Consider the following 20089-nt stretch of genomic DNA (forward strand, 5'->3'; position numbering starts at 1 on the left):
CATCTATCGTGGTTGCTTGCGCTATGAAATTCCTTCGAACTATGGAAGGAAAACTGCAATTGATGCATTACCGAGTGAAACACCGGGCGCCTCCATCGAAGCGAACCTATTTGGTAAATCCGGCTAGAATAATGATGCATCGGAAGCAATTTGTGTTTTAACGAACTAAAACGCCCACCTTCACTATTTTCTTTATCCCTACCATGTGTCTTTGACAGACGGTTGCTCATTTCCCAACCAAATGACGTGGTGCATGAAGACAGTTTTCGTTTTGCATAATTTGACAGCTTTTGCTTACCATTTTCGCGGCAATCAATGTAACTCGTGTCCTTCCTTAGGTGCCCATGATTCTTCTTGTGTTTTGCGAAGGCAAAATCAATATATCTTGAATTTGGAACCACGAATTTATTACCGCGTCAAAGTTTTGTTTTTATCACGCGTCCTGAATGACGTCGAAAGATATGAAAACTAGATTTATATTGACCTGAAAAACAGTCGTCTTCAATCTTGTGATTGATTATAAACAATGTGGATGACAAAACCATAAATAAATCAATAATTGTAGAACAAGTGCGTAGCATTTACTCTTAAAAAGAAGCGGTCCGCACTCGGTTGGAAGAACAAAACAAAGTATTTTTGGGTTTTCAACGAACAGATAACAAAAATTAAATTTGTTTTTCTATCCAGTTGCACAACATCTCATCAATAAATGTGGCCTGTGCAATGTTTCAATTATTCAGTTAGCAAAATTTTTAAAGTCATAAGTCCCTTAAATTAAATAAAAAACAGAAGAACTATTCGTTGATCTAGCGTCAACAAAACATGTCCCGATCGCCAACATTTTGAAGTATGCGATCGATCTCTTCTAGCCACTGAAACAAATCAATATTGATGAGCTTAAACGCTGTAGCGCAACAACAGAACACCATTAGGGTTGGAACAATCACATGGTGAAGTAAAGTATTTCCGTGCGTGTTTGAGGCGGACCCTCGCCAATAGCACAATGTAAGAATCAATTTCGTCAGCCAAACCGAAACGAGCATGCAACCCTTGGCTCGACCGTTCGGCGGCAGGAAACTGTCGGATTCAGCTGACAGTCCCGATTACTTACGTCCATCAAAATGGTCCCGGTGCCCAGCCCAGGTGCACGATTTTCGATAGCTAACACGACTTCCGCCGGACATCGATCGGGTTCGCAAGTGGATGGGCGTTGCCAGCGAGCACATAAGCCGAGGCGGACAGAAATAGCCGGCTTCGGCGCTGTTCACCGGTGTTTATACCATCAACGGCGCATAATCGGCGTCCTTCGACCGTTATCCGTGTGCCAGGGATGGGGACTATAATTTAGTCCCAGGTAGCGCAGCATAATAGGTTCCACGAATGCTGCCATTAAGCTATTTTTATGTGTTTTCTTTTTAATCGCTCGAATCTAATTGAAGCGGACATGAGTGGAGGTAATAATTTCACAGCGGTACATACACATAACTTGATCCTGATTGTTTTCTTTTCCTATGGGTGTTAAACTATTGTTAGCTATGAGTGACTTTAGGAAACACGCTAACGAAAGCACAAGAAAAATGTAATACCATTTGATTTGATCTTTTTGTTCAGTTGGTTGAATAAATTAGTTTGCAATTTAAGCAGATTATTGAAAATAAAAGTCTCTTCAGACTAATCTTAATCTGTCATTCCAATCATTATGATTCTATTAATGCAGCCCCGATGGCACTGAGAACATTTTTCATTAATAATAAATACAATACTCCCCCTCTACTCTTCCGGCTCGAAAAACCCTCCCGGCGACAAGTCTATAAAAGTTCCGCTGCGCTCTTTCGCCAGAAAGCTCATTTTAATCTTTCCAATCTCTTCACACGGGTCGAGATTATGATTTATGCTCATGTCTTCTGAAAAGGCCCGCCTGAACGCACCCAGAAGAAAAATATCACTCCGAGGAGAGACAGCAACGAACAAAAAGCAGGGTGGGGGGGAGAAAATAAATATGGCCCTCAAAAAGCACGCTGATGACGTGGCGAAATGAAATTTGTTGATGAAAAATTATGCTCTCCGCGGGAAGAAATTGAATGAAAACTGAACTGCCCGAACAGCGGGAGGGGAAAAAAGGGTCAGCAGAACGGCCTACGGTACCTAGGATGAGGACGCAGTTTTACGTATTGCGCGCTGCGGAAAAAACACCTCACGATTAATCTTGATTTTGAGCCGACCGTAGTGGGAGTTGAAAGAAATATATGAAAAAGAGCGTAGTTGGGCGTTTTCTCTTTCTGGTGGGGTTTGTGATATATTTTTTGTACTGAACGAGAGCCCCTTCGAAACTGTCGAAATCCCGAAAACTCACGTCGCGTGTGATGGCATTAAGCGGGCTTATGAATTTTCCATCATACGGTATTATCGACCGATTCGGTATAGCATGCGCGGATTCGATCGATGGAACCGAAATGGGTCATCCAGAATTTCCCACAGGTAGTTGAGTTGAGACGGGCGGACGACAGAAGGGAGCATACAACGAGTAGCAAAACAAACATGTTCCCATTCTAACCATATTTTAACTATTAAAAAAAAAACATACTGACACACATATGTACACTGACTTTTCCGGTAACATAAGCACTCGGAAAATTGTGGTGCCTAAAAATAAATCCATCAACAACCGAACAACCACCATACGGCGGGTTTAGTTCGGGGAAAAACGGAAATGGTTTCCGCGCTAATGGTTTCGGCAGCTTGCGGGAAATGCGTCCAAACCCTGTACACTCTTTCCGTGTTGGACTGTCCACCCAGGTGTGGACCGTGGACTTGAGGACTGCTGGTAGTGGTGGTGATGGTGGTGGTAGTGGTATTACGGTACCGTAAACACACACCAGTACCAGCATGTTTCATGGATCACCTGAAGTAGACATCAACCGGAAAATCTCGCATGTGCAATGAATTTGCATATTATTTCGATACAGCATCCGGCCTATCCGAAGGTCCAGTCACTGACCCTACATGTGTGAGGGTCTTTGTGGAAGGGCATATGTGTTTTTCAATGCTCTGCTTGACACTGCCGAGCACCACACCTTGTTCAACTTGTTTTTATGTAACATTTTGTGGCAAGTGAAAAGCAACAGCACAGGAGCGGGAAGGTGAGCAAACTTTTCGACGAGCAACTTTTACCACATCAATTTACGGCAGCAAAGCTCGTACCTTCGGGACAAAATGGGAGGAAGCACCTGGGTGAAGTAAACAGTTTTTTCTCTTCCCAGCCGTAACGGAAAAGCAAACCGATGGATGCTACGGGCTTCTGAGTGCTGCCGAAAATGCTGCTTTTCGAAAAAGCACGTGCGCAAGATGAAACGAAGGTCTTGCGAAGGCAACGGTGGAAGGCAGAAGAAAGTCTCCGGAGAACGCCGTGGTTGGAAAAGAAGGAATGGCTGAGGAATGTGAGGAATGATCCGAAAAATGATCTTACAAACCCACGGGGTAAACAAATTCAAAATTTTCCACTTATTGAATTTTCGACCCGGTTTGGGCTGCCGGGCTGAGTTTTGCACGAGGAAGGAAAAGTGAACAACGCAAAAACACACACATACTCACTCTACTCGCCCAGAATTCTAACTGATCAAACTCTATCCCAACTTTGGCTGACGGGTGTCGGTTGAGTTGTTCGCTTTTTGTCCCATTCAGTTCCGCGCTCCTGGGAAAACTATGCAAAACGACAAAATCGTCGTGAAATACGACGATGTGCTGTCTATTAGTGTTCGGTGCCATGATTTCACACAGCACTTTTGCACGTTCGACGGTACGTGTTTTATTTCAGACTGTTTTTCTCGTTTTGGGGGAGGCAATATTTGAAATGCAAATGAAGCTCACAAACTAGCTGTGTGTAGTTTGCAAATTTGCACCCGAGCCAAGTTTGGAAAACAGATTGAGTTCCACCGGTGGCGTCGAGTGTGTCGCCAGCGCCGGCAAGTTCGCGAACGTTCGAAACTAAACAGCGAAGGTGGCCGGTTTTTACTCGATTGAAAATATTAAACTACGCCATTCATTAGCATACATAAATGTATTAACGCAATTGTAGTTGACGATGAGCGTTGCATTGGACAACGTTTTTGTTCGTACGGGGTGTATGGAAAATGGATGGTACTGTCGCAACAATATACACACGATCATAATTAGTTTTAAGACACACACGAACTACCTATTTCCCGGTCCACTCAAATTAATGTTAAAATAGCTGTTTGTAATTTCATTGCAAACTTGAGAATGTTCTTGTGTTCCGAAATCATCTTGCTGTTTGTATTGAAAGCTGATAATTGGCAATTGAATTTCTAATTTACGAATATTATAGACAATTTCGTTTATATTTTAAGGGATAAACTAAAGTTCTTACATTTTGTTAAATAGTATTTAGGTATATTTTCTGTCAAACTTGGGAGTGAATTAATGTCGTAAAGTTTTATTATCAAAATTTTGGATTCCATTGTGATGAAGCAATTCTATTCATTTCCATGTGAAATTAAACAAAAAAGTGATAAAGGTAAAATCTCACCCTTTTCGAATAAAAAGAGTCGTAACGGGGAAAACAGCGGCGACGACGTAGTAGTAACACTGAATGTCACAAACCGTAACATGCGAGCTCCTTGGGGAGCCACTTCCGAGCGTGAAATTTTACGACATCAAATGTCGAATGATGCGTTGGGAAAACTCTTGGCGTGCGGAGAAGATGAATACCTTTATTATCTCACAGCGGGGTCCTTTATTGATGTGTGTATGTTTTTCACGTGCGATTTAATGTCATTTTCCCGCACTGAAAACATCTTGGTGAGCATTATTGAAATGTTTCCGATGGGCGACAGACATCAACCGCTGAGAAAATGATGGCCGTAGATAAACGACACGTGAAAGTGTGTTTTTATTAAATTAAAAATATGCTTTGACCTCAAAAGGGACCAAAAACCGCACATGGTGAAGTACCAAACAGGCTGCTTAGCTAAGCAGCTTCGAAGCACGAACTGATCTACGATCGTGTTATGGTTGGTTTGTAACCTCCCTCTGATGGCTAGGGCTTACAGATACCCGTCAAAGGCCACACATTCAATATTTATCTATTTCCAAGCTCAATGTATTGGAAAAAGAGGACTACACAAAGCAAACACCAGCAGGGCAGCGGCGTATCTGAAACAACATTCGAGTATCTGCATGATTTATTGCGCGTCAGTGGTCGGTCAAAAACTTTTCCTTCTCTCTACGTACCTTGCCTTCGTCCAAACAAGACCTTCTTTGAAGTTTTCCGTTCAATTTGAGAAAGTTGTTGACAAAGTTTTCCCATGGGCTGCTGTGATGTTATTTTTTCGCAGAAGGAAGGTCGACGAACGTTTTATCAAAGCGTGGTTTACGTTCAGGAGCAGATAATTTGACCTGTTTTCCGATTTTTCCTACCTCTAAGAGAACGATTCGTTAAATGTTGAATCTTAATTTAAATAACTCTCTTTGTCAATTGTCAATCAATCAATTGAATCACTTCACAACAAATAAAAAATAACAGTTGGAGTGGTAATCGACTAACGCTCAGGCTTATCTTACCCCATTAATAGAAATTATTTACGCGAGCGATCTCATCAACATTCGGCAGAATTCCTCATTAAGATTCGATGCTCGACGTTGTCGTTCAATCATCATAAATATGCATTTGTTGTTGATAACCGTACTTTCAACCCTTAGGTAGATAAATTTAAAAGCTGTCGCGATATATGCATAACAGTTTGAATAATTCATTTGCAAACATATTACAATACATCGTAGGAGTAATATTTCTGGTGGACCTGCAACATAAGTAGTCATGGTAGTGTTAAATTCAATTTATTTCGTATTTAAACATCAAATTCATGGATCCAACGTATTTTAAAACAGTTTATTATCGCTCAATTCCCGTAATTGGGTCAGTTTCAAGCTACACGTGGGGCTTTTATTTTAGCTGGAGCAAACCCTTACAGATAATACTGCGAATACTTTGCATTCACAAACGCTACCATTGTTGCCCAAAGTTCATAGCATTGTTTTGTTCTAAAAGCATCCACATTGTTTATCGTCCAACATATTTTCTGGAAATTTCTTCACCGGAGGAGGGAAACTGTTTCTTCCGAGTACGGCACTTCCTGGATATTTTATGGTAACGCGTTACCCATCCGCCGTGGTGGAATATAAATGTGTATAATATTTAATCATTATGCCGTGCTGCCTTGTTCTTGTTACTTATTTCTGCCTTTTCCGTTTCGTTTCTGTGTTGTTTTGCCTTCTATCTCCGCAGTCGAACAAGCCGCAACTAAGATCCAGGCAGCGTTCCGTGGGCACAAAGTGCGCAGAGAGATGAAGCAAGGCGACGGTGTGACGGGTGCGCAGGGGCAGCAAAAGCAGCAGGACCAGCAGACGGAACGGGAGCCAACCAAGGAGGAGCTGGAGGCCGAATTCGACCCGAATGACGAAGGTAAGACGCCGCCCCGCCCGAAATGCCTCGAAACGGCGCCCGGGGCTAGGGTTAGTCTTTGCGATTGTGGGACCCGATGGGTTTCTGGTTCAGAATTATGATTGACGGTGCACCATGTTAGCTGTTGGGCGATGAATGTTTAGGCAAAGGGTTGTAAAGTAGACATCCAATAACGAGTTGAACAAGCCATCGCTGGGAAGGAATCAAAATTTAAAGCGGCAACACGGGTTGCTTTAAATCGTTTCTTTATTAGAGCAACGGCTCATCGTCTTTATTGATATTATCAAATTTCCAGCGACCTTTTTTAACTTTAATCGAAGTCAAAAACTCCACATTGTCATGTAACTTTATTTGTAGAACCTTTGTTCACCGTTCAAGTTTCACCGTTCCATCCAAAATGTAAAATACAACAACAATACAACAAGTATGGACGAAGAACAACACTTTAAAAATCATTTTCGCTTTAAAGTGAGCTTCCATCAGTGACCGCAACGGTTCACAATGGTCCCGTTAAATGCGGCTTGAAAATTACATGACATTTGGGGTGCAAGAGCATCAAGAACCTGCCCGCATGCCCATGAGTGTATGCACCATTTGGTAATGCCACGCATGCATAAGCAATGGCGGGTCACTGGGCTGCCATTTTCGACCACATAATTACGAAGTGGTGGCGTACAGCTCACTCTCCCGACGGTCCTTTTCGTTTTCACGCTTTCATTCTGCCATAGAGTTCTTTCTAAAGTGAAAAAAACCAGAGACCCTGTAAGTCTATGTTTGTATGCGTGTTGCTTGACGTCTGTTTGCATACGAACGAGCGGTTCCGTCCGAGCGATATCACCACATGGAATATTAATTAAAATTGATATCCTCCATTAAGGATAATTGGGTGAAAGACGAGGTCGACGCATCCCAAGTCTTGCCCGGGGCTAAACTGGCGCGAAAGCCCGAAACGGTGCTTCCTTTGGCCCAAACGGTGTCCATCGCACCCCAAAGACCGACCGTAATGGTAGTTTTCCCAAGAACACACTGCGGACCAAGTTCTTCACCGGCTTTCCGTCCACTTTTTACACACGTCCATATTGTGTGCCGATCCGTGCATGTTGGGCCGAGATTGTGGTTGTACCATTTTTACCTCCCCATAACGAAGGATGCTGGAGGGATTGAGGGGGTGTTTGGGGGGAGGGGGGATGGCAACGGGACTTCGCATGGCGGCAGTTTTGACCGGTCCGAATCTAGACCACAAACAAACAAACAAAAAGCGGGGAAGAGATATTCAAGGGTCGCGTTTTGTTTTTCTTACCGTGCCGATATGGTGCTCACATACACACACAGACACGTGGAAGCCACGCAAGCGCCTCAACGCCAGCAGGTAGATGGTGAGATGAATTTTTATCACATCCTTGCGCCCACGATGCCAATTTAGCACAATATTTCGCCACCTCCGGAACCCCGTGATTCCGGTCGCTCGGACGTGCAAAACAACAAGTGGTCCGAGTTCGAGGTACGGAGAACAAATTACGGTTTTAGGTGGAAATGGCGCTCACGCTTGTGTGTTTTGTTTTTGCTTCTTTTCCTTTATGCCCCACACATTGGCCAAGGCTTGATAAAGGATAATAAAAGCGGCAGAACTTATGGCCCTGCTTAGTCACCTTAGTCCGGGGTTTTCGACCACTTTCCCAAAGGTACGCAGTTTGGTACCTCGACGCTGGCCATGGAGCCTCTCTGACACCGAAGCCTCAAGGTGTGGCGCAAGCACGGATCGCTTTCAGGCCATTGTTCCTACACACCAGACAACTGGGCGCGTATAACTTCAAATCACGATGCCTTCTCAAAATGGGGGTCCCCATTGTGTATAATTGTTGCAACAAAGCAGCGTCAAATTGGCTCATAACTTTCCCTCCGTACCAAGAATAACACTTGCCGTGTGATATCACGAACGGTTCCTTTTTTTCTGCAAAACTGTTCTTTTTCTTTCTGTTTTCGTTGGAATGCCCTGGACGATGAAGACAATAAACGAACGAATGATCATTAGTTCCGGTCAAGCGCGGCGTGCTTTCCAGAACCGAAGGAAAAAAACAACTGATGAAAACAAAACGACACGGAAACACGATTGGGTGTATCGTTCGCGAAAGGTGATTATTTTTATTCCGTAATCCACCCACAAATGAAGGCAGAGACAAAAAAAACAGCGCAGCACACGATAGCCAATCAGCTCGCGGGTAATTGGCTATTTCGATTGTTTCCTATTTATACTTTTCTTGTTTTAATTTCTCCTCTATCGGCATGCTTCATCTCAGAAGGGCCTTGTTTAATGGTGGATGGCTTTAAATTGTAGCTATTATTTGCTCATAAAGAAGATGCCAGGATTCGTTCAGTTTTGGTGTAATGTTCATTTGAAAAAACAATGACCAAGTTTTGTTTTTTAAAATGAAAATTTTGAATTTTGTTGCAGAAAAACGCATTGGGAATGGATTATAGTTTTTTTTTACTTGAAAGTATAAAAATAGTCTTAACCCTTTCATATACAGGCTGGCCCCGGTTTTCGTCACCTAAAGGGACTTTGACAGCGATGAAAAGCGAGGCTAGTGGACTACAGTTCTCACGTTTATAATACCTACTCAAGACTTGACTGACACAGAACAAACGTTTGATGTGATGATTATTCTCGTCTGAAGTTTTAGTGGTTGATATGAAGGTGTTCTTGAAACTATAACTAAGTTTGTGTGTTTTATCATCAAATCAATGACCATCAACCGTTTTATATTCCGTTTTACTTCTTTGGTTTCCATACCGTGTAGGTTAACAATAATACATTCAGTGCTTCAATTGGAAGATATTTTTATTGAGCAAAGTAGTCTGAAGCAGAAAACCTGTACCACTTGTTTATGAGTCCATGTTCGGATTCTCTGTCATACAAAATGCATTGAATCATATTAGTAAAGAACAAAGTACGCTACTATAAACCAGCTTCGAACGATTTGTCAAACGACGAAAACCAAGGCTGACGAAAACCGGGGCCAGCCTGTATATTAAATATTTTTCCCAAAACTCGTTACTGTTTGTTCAACTATAATGAAAACGATACTTTTGAAACAAAACATCAAAGGAAACATTATGTCAAAGGCGGCAAATGTCTTTCTGATTATTCGTTCAGAAAGAAACCAAAAAAGAACTATCCAACTTAATTGCCCCCAAACGTACTTGGAAAGCAAGTAAAAGAAATTCCAATATCATAACTATACTCGTCATTTATTTACTGTTATGGTCCATAGGGAAAAATATTTCCCATGAAATTTACAAAAAAAAACCTACACAGACTACTAGGTTTTTCTCTTATTTTACACCCCAAATAGCCAAAATATTGTGTTGTATTGTCAATTTTAGTCTTGAATAACTTATGGTCCTGAAAAGGTTAAAGAAAAAAACTAAACTTATTTAAAGGCCAAAGAGCACTGCTCTTTTGCTTTCTTTTATAGAACCCCCACTGTACTGTAAAATATTGTAGCTCTGAAAAGCTGACAAAACTAACTACGGCAAACGTTATTGTGATTAATCGATAATAATGGAAAGCGACTAAGATTTATTTATTCTTTATAGATCTTTCTAATATCTTGTAATATACTGAGTTCTTTGAAATTAATACACATCAATTTCTCAAAACTATTTGAACTTACTTATTTATTTAGGTGGCGGTATATCTTTGCCTGACCATCAGAAACTGCACACGGTGTCATTTATTAAACGTTGATCACTTCTCTAGCTATCTATTCTCACAAAGTGATACTGATCTCTTTAGCTTATGTGCTGATAATGTGCAGAAACAATAATTCACGTCCGGAGCACACTCCCCTGGTCGTCACCCCCTTGCAGTAGCAACCGCAACTTTTCACCTGCTTAAAATACTGACCCCTATTAAATATACTCTATCAACAGCTTCCCCAGCGAATGAACTGACTCGAAGCGGCGAGTCTTCTGCGTGCGGGAAAGATAAATTTTCCCCCAAAAGACTCTCGCTATCGACTATCGTCGAGCAGTTTTCATCGGCGCTTTTGGAAAGTTTCCTGAAAGCCACTCAACGACCGGTGTCGGATCTCTTAGCCGTCCTGATCCAGCCCCCTTCCCCCGCGCCCACCGCACCGGGTGAAAGCTTCTTTCTGCAGCAAACTTGCCCGCTGGCATCTGCAGAATGCGCACACTAAGTAGTGCACACCGCACGCTGGAAAACCCGCCGTTAATAAATTGGTTTCGTCGTCGCCTTGTCAGCAGCCCACTTGGCAAAACCAGTCCGCACGTTCATACGTACGTACGTACGTTTCGGTTCCAGCAGAGCGTTTTTGTTCACCTCCCTATGAAACTTTATCCTTTCGAGAGGGAACAATTTCAAAACCCTAAAGCTACCTTTACACTGCTGCACAAGCATTGTAGTAGAGGAGTGTCTATTGCTATGCGATTCGATGCAATTCCGTTTCCACCACTCGAATGCAGAGCATAAAGCACCCGCTATCGTCTTTGCCCCGTTTAACAGACGACCGGTTATAACAATGCACCGCGTACCCGCTTTTCCAATTTGTTTCATTTGTTTTCCATCTCGGTTGGCTTCGGTTTTGCATAATGCTCATCTGCCCATTGCAGTCGCAGACCTATGGCTTTCCTATTGCGATGGTTTAACACTGACAATAGCATACTCTGGGAAACTATTGTGCGACATGACATGACGCAACAAAAGATACAATAACACCACAAACGATCGTCAAACGATCCGAAAACAACAGGCCCAACTTAAGCCTACGGAAATCAACTGAGTATGATGGCTTGGGGTCCTTTTGCCAATTTATAATTAGGCTGCAAATGTCAGTACTTCTCTAGTTAAATAAAAAGCACAAAGATCATACATAAACAATAAAAAAAACTTATTCCCTAATTTGCCACTAAGCAAAAACCGAGGGAAAAACACAAACCCACGAAAGTCACGTTTCGCGGAGCCTGATCGTAAACTTTCCCTTTCCCTGCACAATCACCACCGTCGTACCTTCTTTAGGAGTAATTCGTTTTGTATGCAAAACACAAAGAAAGAATAATTGCTGAAAACGACATCTCAAACCGTACAAACAAACAAATGAACGAACGAACACCATGATAATAATGCGGTTTGCTAGTGGGTTAGCATTGGCTTCAGTTGACCTAGATACGCCATCGCGCAAACAAAATTTCATTTCTGACGGTACCTCATACCTTGGCGCGTTTGAAATAAAAATGAGCTTTCCGGTGCACTAGAACTCAAACACTGAATAAACACAGGGAGAGTGGAGTAGTATTTGTTTTGGGCTGGAGGAATAGCGAAACTCAAAATTACCTCCTTTCTATTTCTTAATTTTTTTCTTCATTGCAAAACGCGTCGAAAACCAAGACAGCATCCAACCACACATGGCACTGCTTTTCTCAGAAAAACCCCTTTTCCCAACCACTTTCGCGTTGACCGTCCGTTTGGTACTGTTTTGCTTTCATTATTCATCTGGGGGCGCGTGCACGGGGGGCACATGTGGCAACTTGACACGACGATGGCGCTCCGTATGGAGCAGCCAGCAACAAAGTTTTCCGATGGCAGACGCTACCCGGGCGCTAGGCGATCTGTGGAAAGCGCCTTTCTTTCTGTTTTGCTTTGCGGTACCGTACAAACAGTTCGCTCCGCCCGAGGTTTCCCTTTCGCCAGCGTTGCACTGTGTGTTTGCGGTGCAAGTTTCCCAGTAAAAACAGTTTTAATCAGCTCAGCAAATGATATAAATAGCGCTAAAGTGGTGATTTGAATGCAGAAAATCGCCTACTTTCGCTGCACGCGTGAGCTTTTGCAGCTGCAGCCACAATTGAGTTTCTTCTTATCTTTTCTTTTCTTTTTACAATGCTGTTTCACATTTTTGTGTGTTTTCTGATCGATGCAAAAGTTTCATATTGTTAAATGCGAGAAATATTTGTACTTAATGTTTGGCAAAGAGTACGTTTCAATAGGAAACTAATCGGATTCCTGGTTTTTCATTGAACAGTCCATGATATATTTGCTATAAAATGTACCGCTAGAAATTGGAAAGGCTAAAGCAAAACAGGAACCAATAATAAAGGACCTCTTGGGGGGTGCAAAAGTACGGCCGGCTTAAATCTCAAGTGGAATTAAAAATAAGTACCACAAATGGCAGCCAATGCAACAAAGTGAATTTTACTTTTTTAGTATTAATAGTATGAATCTAAGATCATGCAAAAACATTCGGTGTGTATTGTTTCATATTTTGTATACACTATATTTGTAAATATTAACTGGTTTTACCAAAATTACGAAGAAACGTAATTTAAAGTTAAATCCAAAGTATTGAGAGACGAATTTGGAATGAACATGCCATTACCTAGAGATTCAAACATTGATGAATTATTTCTTTTCAATATGCAATACGTGACCGTTTCGTGATTTATGAACATTACACAACACTTTTAATTTGTTTTCCATATTTCAACGACTACGAATCGTGCTTAACAAAAGCTCCTTCCTCCTTCCATTTGATCACCGCAAACGGATATGAATTCCGTTTTTTTTACATGAAAACCATCAACGAAATTGTGGCACAAAATTTACATGCTTTCGATGAAAATCAACACTCGTCACGTTTATCAATCTCGACCGATTTTCGGCGTGTGTGAAATGCCAAATCGTCGTAATGCAACCACCAGCCAACCAAAACGGAGCATGTTGGGTGTGTGTTTCAGATAATATATTCAACATCCCTTGGGGGTTTTGGATATTGCCGTTCGCCATATATAATTTCACACCACAGCAAAGCATTGCACCGCAACACGCACACGCGAGACCACCTCGTAAAAGTGTCGAATGGAAAGTGTTTATTTAACCAAATTCCATCTTCGACACTGATCCTTGCCAACGCGAGGCACACCGCGTCCGTATGTTTACGTTTTCGGGTACCACAAATCGGCCGCAATCGGTTTGCGTGCCAGCTGCATAAATCAACTTTTGCTCCCAATCTGCATTTACCGGTGTGGTAAAATTTATTCTGACAATCGTGTGATCTTCTTGAACATCCGTATCAATCTTGAATCAACCGAAATTTTTAACAACATTGGATACATACCTACAGGCATCATTTTTGCTGTTCTGGAATGAGAATATCTGAAAGAGATTTAGTTCAAGACCTTCAACGTATTGTTTAATATTCCGAAAGTCACTTTCAGATTCACACCAATTAACCAATCAGTAGAGCAATTGAAAACTGCTTCCTAAAAAAAAAGAGAAACATTTCAGCATCCAAAGCCGAATGGCACGGGATAAAATTATGAAACACCGAGCAAAAACAATTTACAGGCTAACCCTCTGAATAGATAATGACCGTCGAGTGGACCGAGCCCCAAAATCGTCCAAAAAAGTGGAAAATTAAAAACTTCTGCTCTAGACAACTTTTCCCACCGACCTTCACCAGAATCGACTCCGCGATGGAAATTCGTTTGGATTTTTTTGTGCTTTGCTTTTCCCCCAAAGACCTACGCCCAGAAGGCTTGGGCCGGACCGACTCTCTTGTAGTTCATTATGTCCGTTTGAACTTCTGCTCGCGCTTTTCTGGCACTGTCAAGCGAGCAGTTTTCAATTTGATATTGCTACGCTAGGATGAAATATGATAGTCGTCCTTCAGGCTGACACTTCCGGGTGCGATTGGCATCGAGCGGTCCATTTTTCATTCTTCGTCTACTTAGTTTTCCGTACTTAATAGTATAAAATTATGGGACGAGTTGTTTCGCTTTTGTTGAACGAAATCCTTCATTAAAAAATAGATAAACACGATTTGTTGTACAAAGTTTGACAAGTGCATGGGAAAGTTCCGATGGTGCAACTGATCCAATTTATCCTGGCGATTATCTTATCCTCATTTTTAATCTTCTTTCACATTTTTATTTTATTTTTCCCATTCCGTTTATTTCTTGGTAGTTTGCCCTGACACAATGCTCCAAGAAGCTTTTGTTCTGGGCAAACAAAATAAAAGCAAAGTTTGCGCCCGTTTCATTGCTTTTATTTTTTTATGCGAACCATTAATATTACCGAAACATTTCTCGGGGAAAAAACAGTTCACTGTTCCCATAATCGTGAACGACTCTACTGTACTGGTATCTTAATTGTGCGCCTCTTTGCCACACTCTGGTAAACACGAAGCCTCCGCTGTTTGGTGAAATAAAAAAAAGTGAAAGTATCTTCCGCACAAACACATCGCGAGAAGGAAGTATACTCTCGTGGGACGCTTTTAGGCTCCTGCGGCAAATATAAGAGGGTTCGCTGTACTCGCGCTAGCGGTAACGATAAACAGCACGTGCACTAAAAAGGCCGCCAAGTACTACGCACGTGGCAAAGCGGGTAGCAAGAAACCTGCAGGTAAATGTTTACCCAGTGGACTGTAAGTCCCGGAAGAGACACCGGGCCATGTCGAACAGTGCGATCATTGCTCGCGAACTGCACAGTGAGACTAACGGCAGATTACCTGCGCGTCTAGGTTTTATGTTTGGTGTTAAAAAACTTAAACGATTTCCAACAACAAAACAGATAAAGATTTGCCAAGTTGGGTTTTTATTGCTAAATAAATTACAGATCAGGTGTCTCTCTCAGTACAAGAGTACATTAATCAAAGACAATATAACCATTTATTCCCGGCCGTCAGCCAGTCGCTCTCAAAGTGTACACAAGCGACTGTGCTGTCACAGAAGTGCTTTATACCTTAATTAAATGTGATATGCAATCGTGACCAGATCCAGGTAGCCGACCACACACACACAAACATCGACACGAACTACGGAACCCTCGAGTGCAAACAAAACTTAACCTCCACCACAAAACATTCAGAGCTCCGCGGGGCGCGAATGCACCTTCACCAGCACATAACTCAGACAGCTCCGACATCTTCCCCATTTCAGTGGGATGCCCATCGGTCGATGGCAAAACCCGGGTGACCGCGAAGGGAGCTCTTAAAAATTTAATCATTTAATCATGGCAACGAGAATCCTTGAACCAAGAAACCAACCTTCCCCACGGCACGCGGAAACCGACCCTTCGAGTGGTTTTGGGTGTTGGGTTGTTTTCGCATTTTCACTGCGTTGCTCGGGGCCAGTGTTTGTTGGATTCGCGGGAAGTGACAGTTAACGCTAGCGAGTGAAATATTAAGCAAATCTTAAGTCATTTGTCACGAAGACCAACGGGAGGGCAGGGCTCTGATGACGCGAGAGAGGAAAAGGGAAAGAGCAAAGATATAAACAGAATGACAAAGGAGACAGCCTTGTCCATGATAGGATGATTACCGACCGTGAAACTCATCGAAACGTGAGTATTCTCCATAGACTTGTGCTGCAATTAGCGTAAGATTTCTTCGGAAAACTTTCGCAAAGTTGCCCGTGAAAGTTTTTGGGGAAGGAAATAAAATTTGATTACACTTTCGGTGTTGTTCGTCGGAAGGTGTAATTGTTGTATGAGCAAGCACTCTTCTGATGTTTGAGAAATGTTAATTGCATTGTTGTTGTTGTTTTTGAGTTGTTTCACCAGAATGGCTCAACAAAACGAATTTTTATGAATACAAAACTAACCTCATAACCTAAATCTATTTCATACTTTTTTGTTTTGAACTTAAACGATGAAAACAAAATAGTAAAGTGACTCCATATAATTTCATATTTTTAATAATTATATTTAATTTTATTATTTTATTTTTCCAAAAACTGCTGCCTTTTTTATGTAAAATAAATCTCTGGCAATTATTTTAGAAAGTACGCTAGGCTATGATATCCAAGCACTATAAGCAAACGCTTTGAAGGTAGGTAGTTTTTAAGACAATGTGAAACATTGAAGTGGAAAAAAATTACTATGATATTTCCTTGCAATTAGAATGATTTTGTGAACGTTTGACGATTGATAAGAATGAGCATAAAAATTATGTTGTTTTAAGGAATGTTTGAAATTTAGTTTTTCTGAAGTGAAAGTTGAACACGGGTTTATACGGGGGGTAGACGGGTATTTGTGTTCTATACGGGTTTCAATTGTCATATGGAAAGTTGGAAATTGAATACTTGGGTTTCAATTGTCATATGGAAAGTTGGAAATTGAATACTTGTGCATAATAAAGGTAAAGTGACTTTTTTCAAGCACTGAAAGCGACACTTTGCTAGCAACTATATTGCAATAATAATAAAAAAATATTATTAGGCAAAACAATCTACTTCAAAACAATTTTCATTACGGAATGAATAAGTTTAAATAGTTTGACGATTCAATGTGCTTGACATTTGCTAGTTTTTTTATATCAATCTTATTTTGTAAATCACAGTCATTAGTTTTCACGCGAAGAATATGCAGAATATGCTAATCAATTTCCTATCAAATTAATTTCAATAAATTATCATTCAACAATATAAACAACGGCCCATCAACCTCGCATTTCATACTCCCGTCAACCAAATCCCCCCCAAAGATAAATATTGACGCACACTGTATACGTCGTACACACTGGGCCAAATATTAATCTTCCTTCCGAAAAGTCAACTAGTGCCGCAGTATAGCCCTCTGATTGTATCTGATATTCCTTTGAGGCTACGTCAGCGCCACTCTAATTAACACTCGTGATGAAAGTTAAAGGGGCGCAAAGAATAAGAGCTTTTACACTCCTTGTCCCGCGCTGGAAGGAATGCGTGGTGGAGTGGTTCACGGTTTTGCCTCGGTAGATTAATAAGCTATTTTATGAAAATCGAAAGAAAACGATACCGATCTCGATGGTGGCACGAAGTGAAAATCAATTTTCAAGCGCGTACGGGTGAGTCGGATGCTGGAGCCGTTAATTGGATGGTCGGCTCATCCGTGCTGTGTTCGGGTTTAAGCTCACAAAGAAAAAGGAAAAATAATGAAGCGATAAGACAAGAACTTTATCCATCCAACCGTAAAATGTACCATTGTACTAATCAAACTTTACGATCCGATCCGAAGCCCGTAATTCGGTAGTCTTCCGTATCGGCTCCATCCATGCCCACCGCCGGCCATTCCCTGATGCCAACGCGGGTCGGTATCATTAAATTTTGGATTTTAGAATTATTTATTTACCCTACTACCTACCGGTGGTAACATGTACCACACACCCCCGGGGCGAGTGCGTTCCGTTCGGATGGCGTTCCGGTTTATACGCCTGCAGGAATGATTTTTATTTTTTCCCTCACTTCCCATCGTTTCTTTGCAAAATTTCCGACAAATCCGCCCTTCCGATCGCACGAGAGCAACATTGGATTGGAATGCTGAACGGACTAACCGAATAACACACCGATAAATAAATAAATCCGCGCTACGCATTTCCGAAGTTTGGGGCTTAAAGGAATTACGGCCAGCCTTCCGGCCAGGAGCAAGCGGCCGCATTGTTCCGTTGCTGTTGGTTATTTTTCCGATTGTTTTTAGTTGTTTATTGTTCTTCCCCGCCCCGGTTTGGGTTGTGGTGTGCTATCTGCCAGCGATTGCCCACCAGCTTGCGTAGCTTAGAGTTTGAGGTTAGCAACCGTTCGATGTTTCCTTTTTCGGTGGTAAATTTTCACATTTCACGCACAAAATCGATGAACTTAGCACTCACTGGTTTTGGTTTCCTTCTCCAGTCGGCTTACATTGGTTGGGAGAATCGGACTTGCTGAAGGCCGACCGATCTTGCTTCGGTAGCGAACGGTAAATTTATTAACCTGATTTATTTGATGATTGGTTAGTTAATTCGATTGACTGTTGGAGCTTTTGTAACATGATTTGACTATCTTTGGTGTAATTGATAAAATATTGCGTTACAGCAGCATTTTTCGCCAGAAAAACTGTACCCTCCTTGATGGAGGCGCCTTGTGGTTTGTACATTTTTAATTGTTTAAAGTTTAATCGTTTCACCTTCCTGCCAATTCGACAAAATGTCTCAAAGAAAAAAAGTTTTGCCTAAAGCAGAAGAAACAAATATTTGTTTTTAAAAATTTTAGGATTTTACTAATCAAATGATGATCAGTCTGCAAGGAGCTATGCTAATATTTTTGTTCTACCATACGTGTCATTTGTGATTGTGATCAGCAATCAACTGCCAATAACAGGTAAAACATTGGTTTAATTGCATCGATTAGTGAAAAATTAATGGATGAACATTTTCAAACATATAAGAACGTGCTTTCGAAGCAGGTGTACTCAAAATAAACAAAGCGCATTGAAAATAGAAACAAAACGTGCGGTAAAAATACTGCCCGAGCCAGGCTCGAACAAAGCAGTACAAATTCCAACAGCTTGCCTGAGTCAACGTTGGGCAAAACTGTGGGAGGGTCAAACAAACACTATTGTTAACGGTATTTTTCTGGATTGAATTTTATAACTATCATCCCAAAATTTTAAACTTTGAATTGGCGGAAATGATCTTTTAAAAATGGGAACTCTGATAATTCTTACAATCCCCATCATCTGAGAGTACATCAAACTCATTTGCTCAACACGATCAATACAGATTTTCCCTAGATGGCATAGCAAACATTCCTTAGCATCGGAATATAGGGAAATGATTGCCACTTTCATCCTCCTCGCCCCTACCAACATCTTGCGCAACAGACGACATCCTTCTGAGTAAACTTCGCTTTGGCACTTGTGAACTTTCAAGTTTATCTCGACGAGCAGACAAGATTAAAAAACTTTTCCTCCTCCTTCCCCGACCTGCCCCGGTACCGCCCACAGATTGGCGATGTCTTGCGACACAGTTAATTGAAAATCCTCCACCGACCGAACTGAAATGGCTACCAAACAATGCTTGAGCTTCATGCCGGAGACGATAGTGCTTCCAGGTCGGGGAATGCCGAAAACTAGCCACCTACCGACGTGGCAACGTGGCGCACCGTAACGACCAGTAGCCGGTTTTAAGGGTGCAAAAGAAACATTTTCCCCTGCCGTTAGTAGCGCAATTCAATTGTAGGCCTTATTATCAACGCATTCCGGTTGGTTGGGTACTTTCTTCGCTCTGGAGCCTTCAGGGTTGTTTATGAAATATCCGCATCCATCGCATCGTCATTAGGATGCAGCAAAAAAACACGATAGTTGCATAAACATGAGTCCCTATGGGTCGCCATGAATAGATTGTGCCATTCGTAGGCAATGAATTGGAAGGTAAATATTTCCTTCAAATTATTTCCACCCGTTTTGATGGGGTGCATAGTGCAATGGAGCTTGATTTATTGTGCCATACACTACAAGATAACTATTTATATTTGCCTCATAACCTTTCAGGGCTAGTTATTGCTAAGTCATTGAACATTGTAGAGGAAGTAAAGCACAATGAAAACTTGAAGTGATAACTCAAATAACAAAGTATGGAATAAGGTTCAGTTTGAATAAAATAAAGTAACTAACATTATACCCTTGTTATTAATATTACTTTTTCTAAATCATTTTTTAAATTTCATTTTCCAACCCATTCTCCACAAAAACTTTTCGTTATATCCTCATCACAAACCAAATACAAACCGCACACATCAGACCATTTTCCGGCGAAACCATTCCTGCCCGATAGCTTCATCGTTATCGTCCAGATTTCCAACAAT

At 41.5% G+C, this 20089-nt stretch overlaps 1 protein-coding gene across 1 annotated transcript in view; it reads left to right on the top strand.

The window, feature by feature from the left end:
- LOC131285526 (neuromodulin) overlaps positions 1-20089 on the top strand; it is a 58218-nt gene that overhangs the window by 32581 nt on the left and 5548 nt on the right. The window contains exon 2 of the mRNA XM_058314383.1: positions 6305-6481. Coding sequence (XP_058170366.1) covers positions 6305-6481 — 177 coding nt within the window. The remainder of the gene's footprint in view (positions 1-6304; positions 6482-20089) is intronic.

This window comes from Anopheles ziemanni, chromosome 3 (genome assembly GCF_943734765.1).
Source record: "Anopheles ziemanni chromosome 3, idAnoZiCoDA_A2_x.2, whole genome shotgun sequence".
Classification (NCBI taxonomy): domain Eukaryota; kingdom Metazoa; phylum Arthropoda; class Insecta; order Diptera; family Culicidae; genus Anopheles; species Anopheles ziemanni.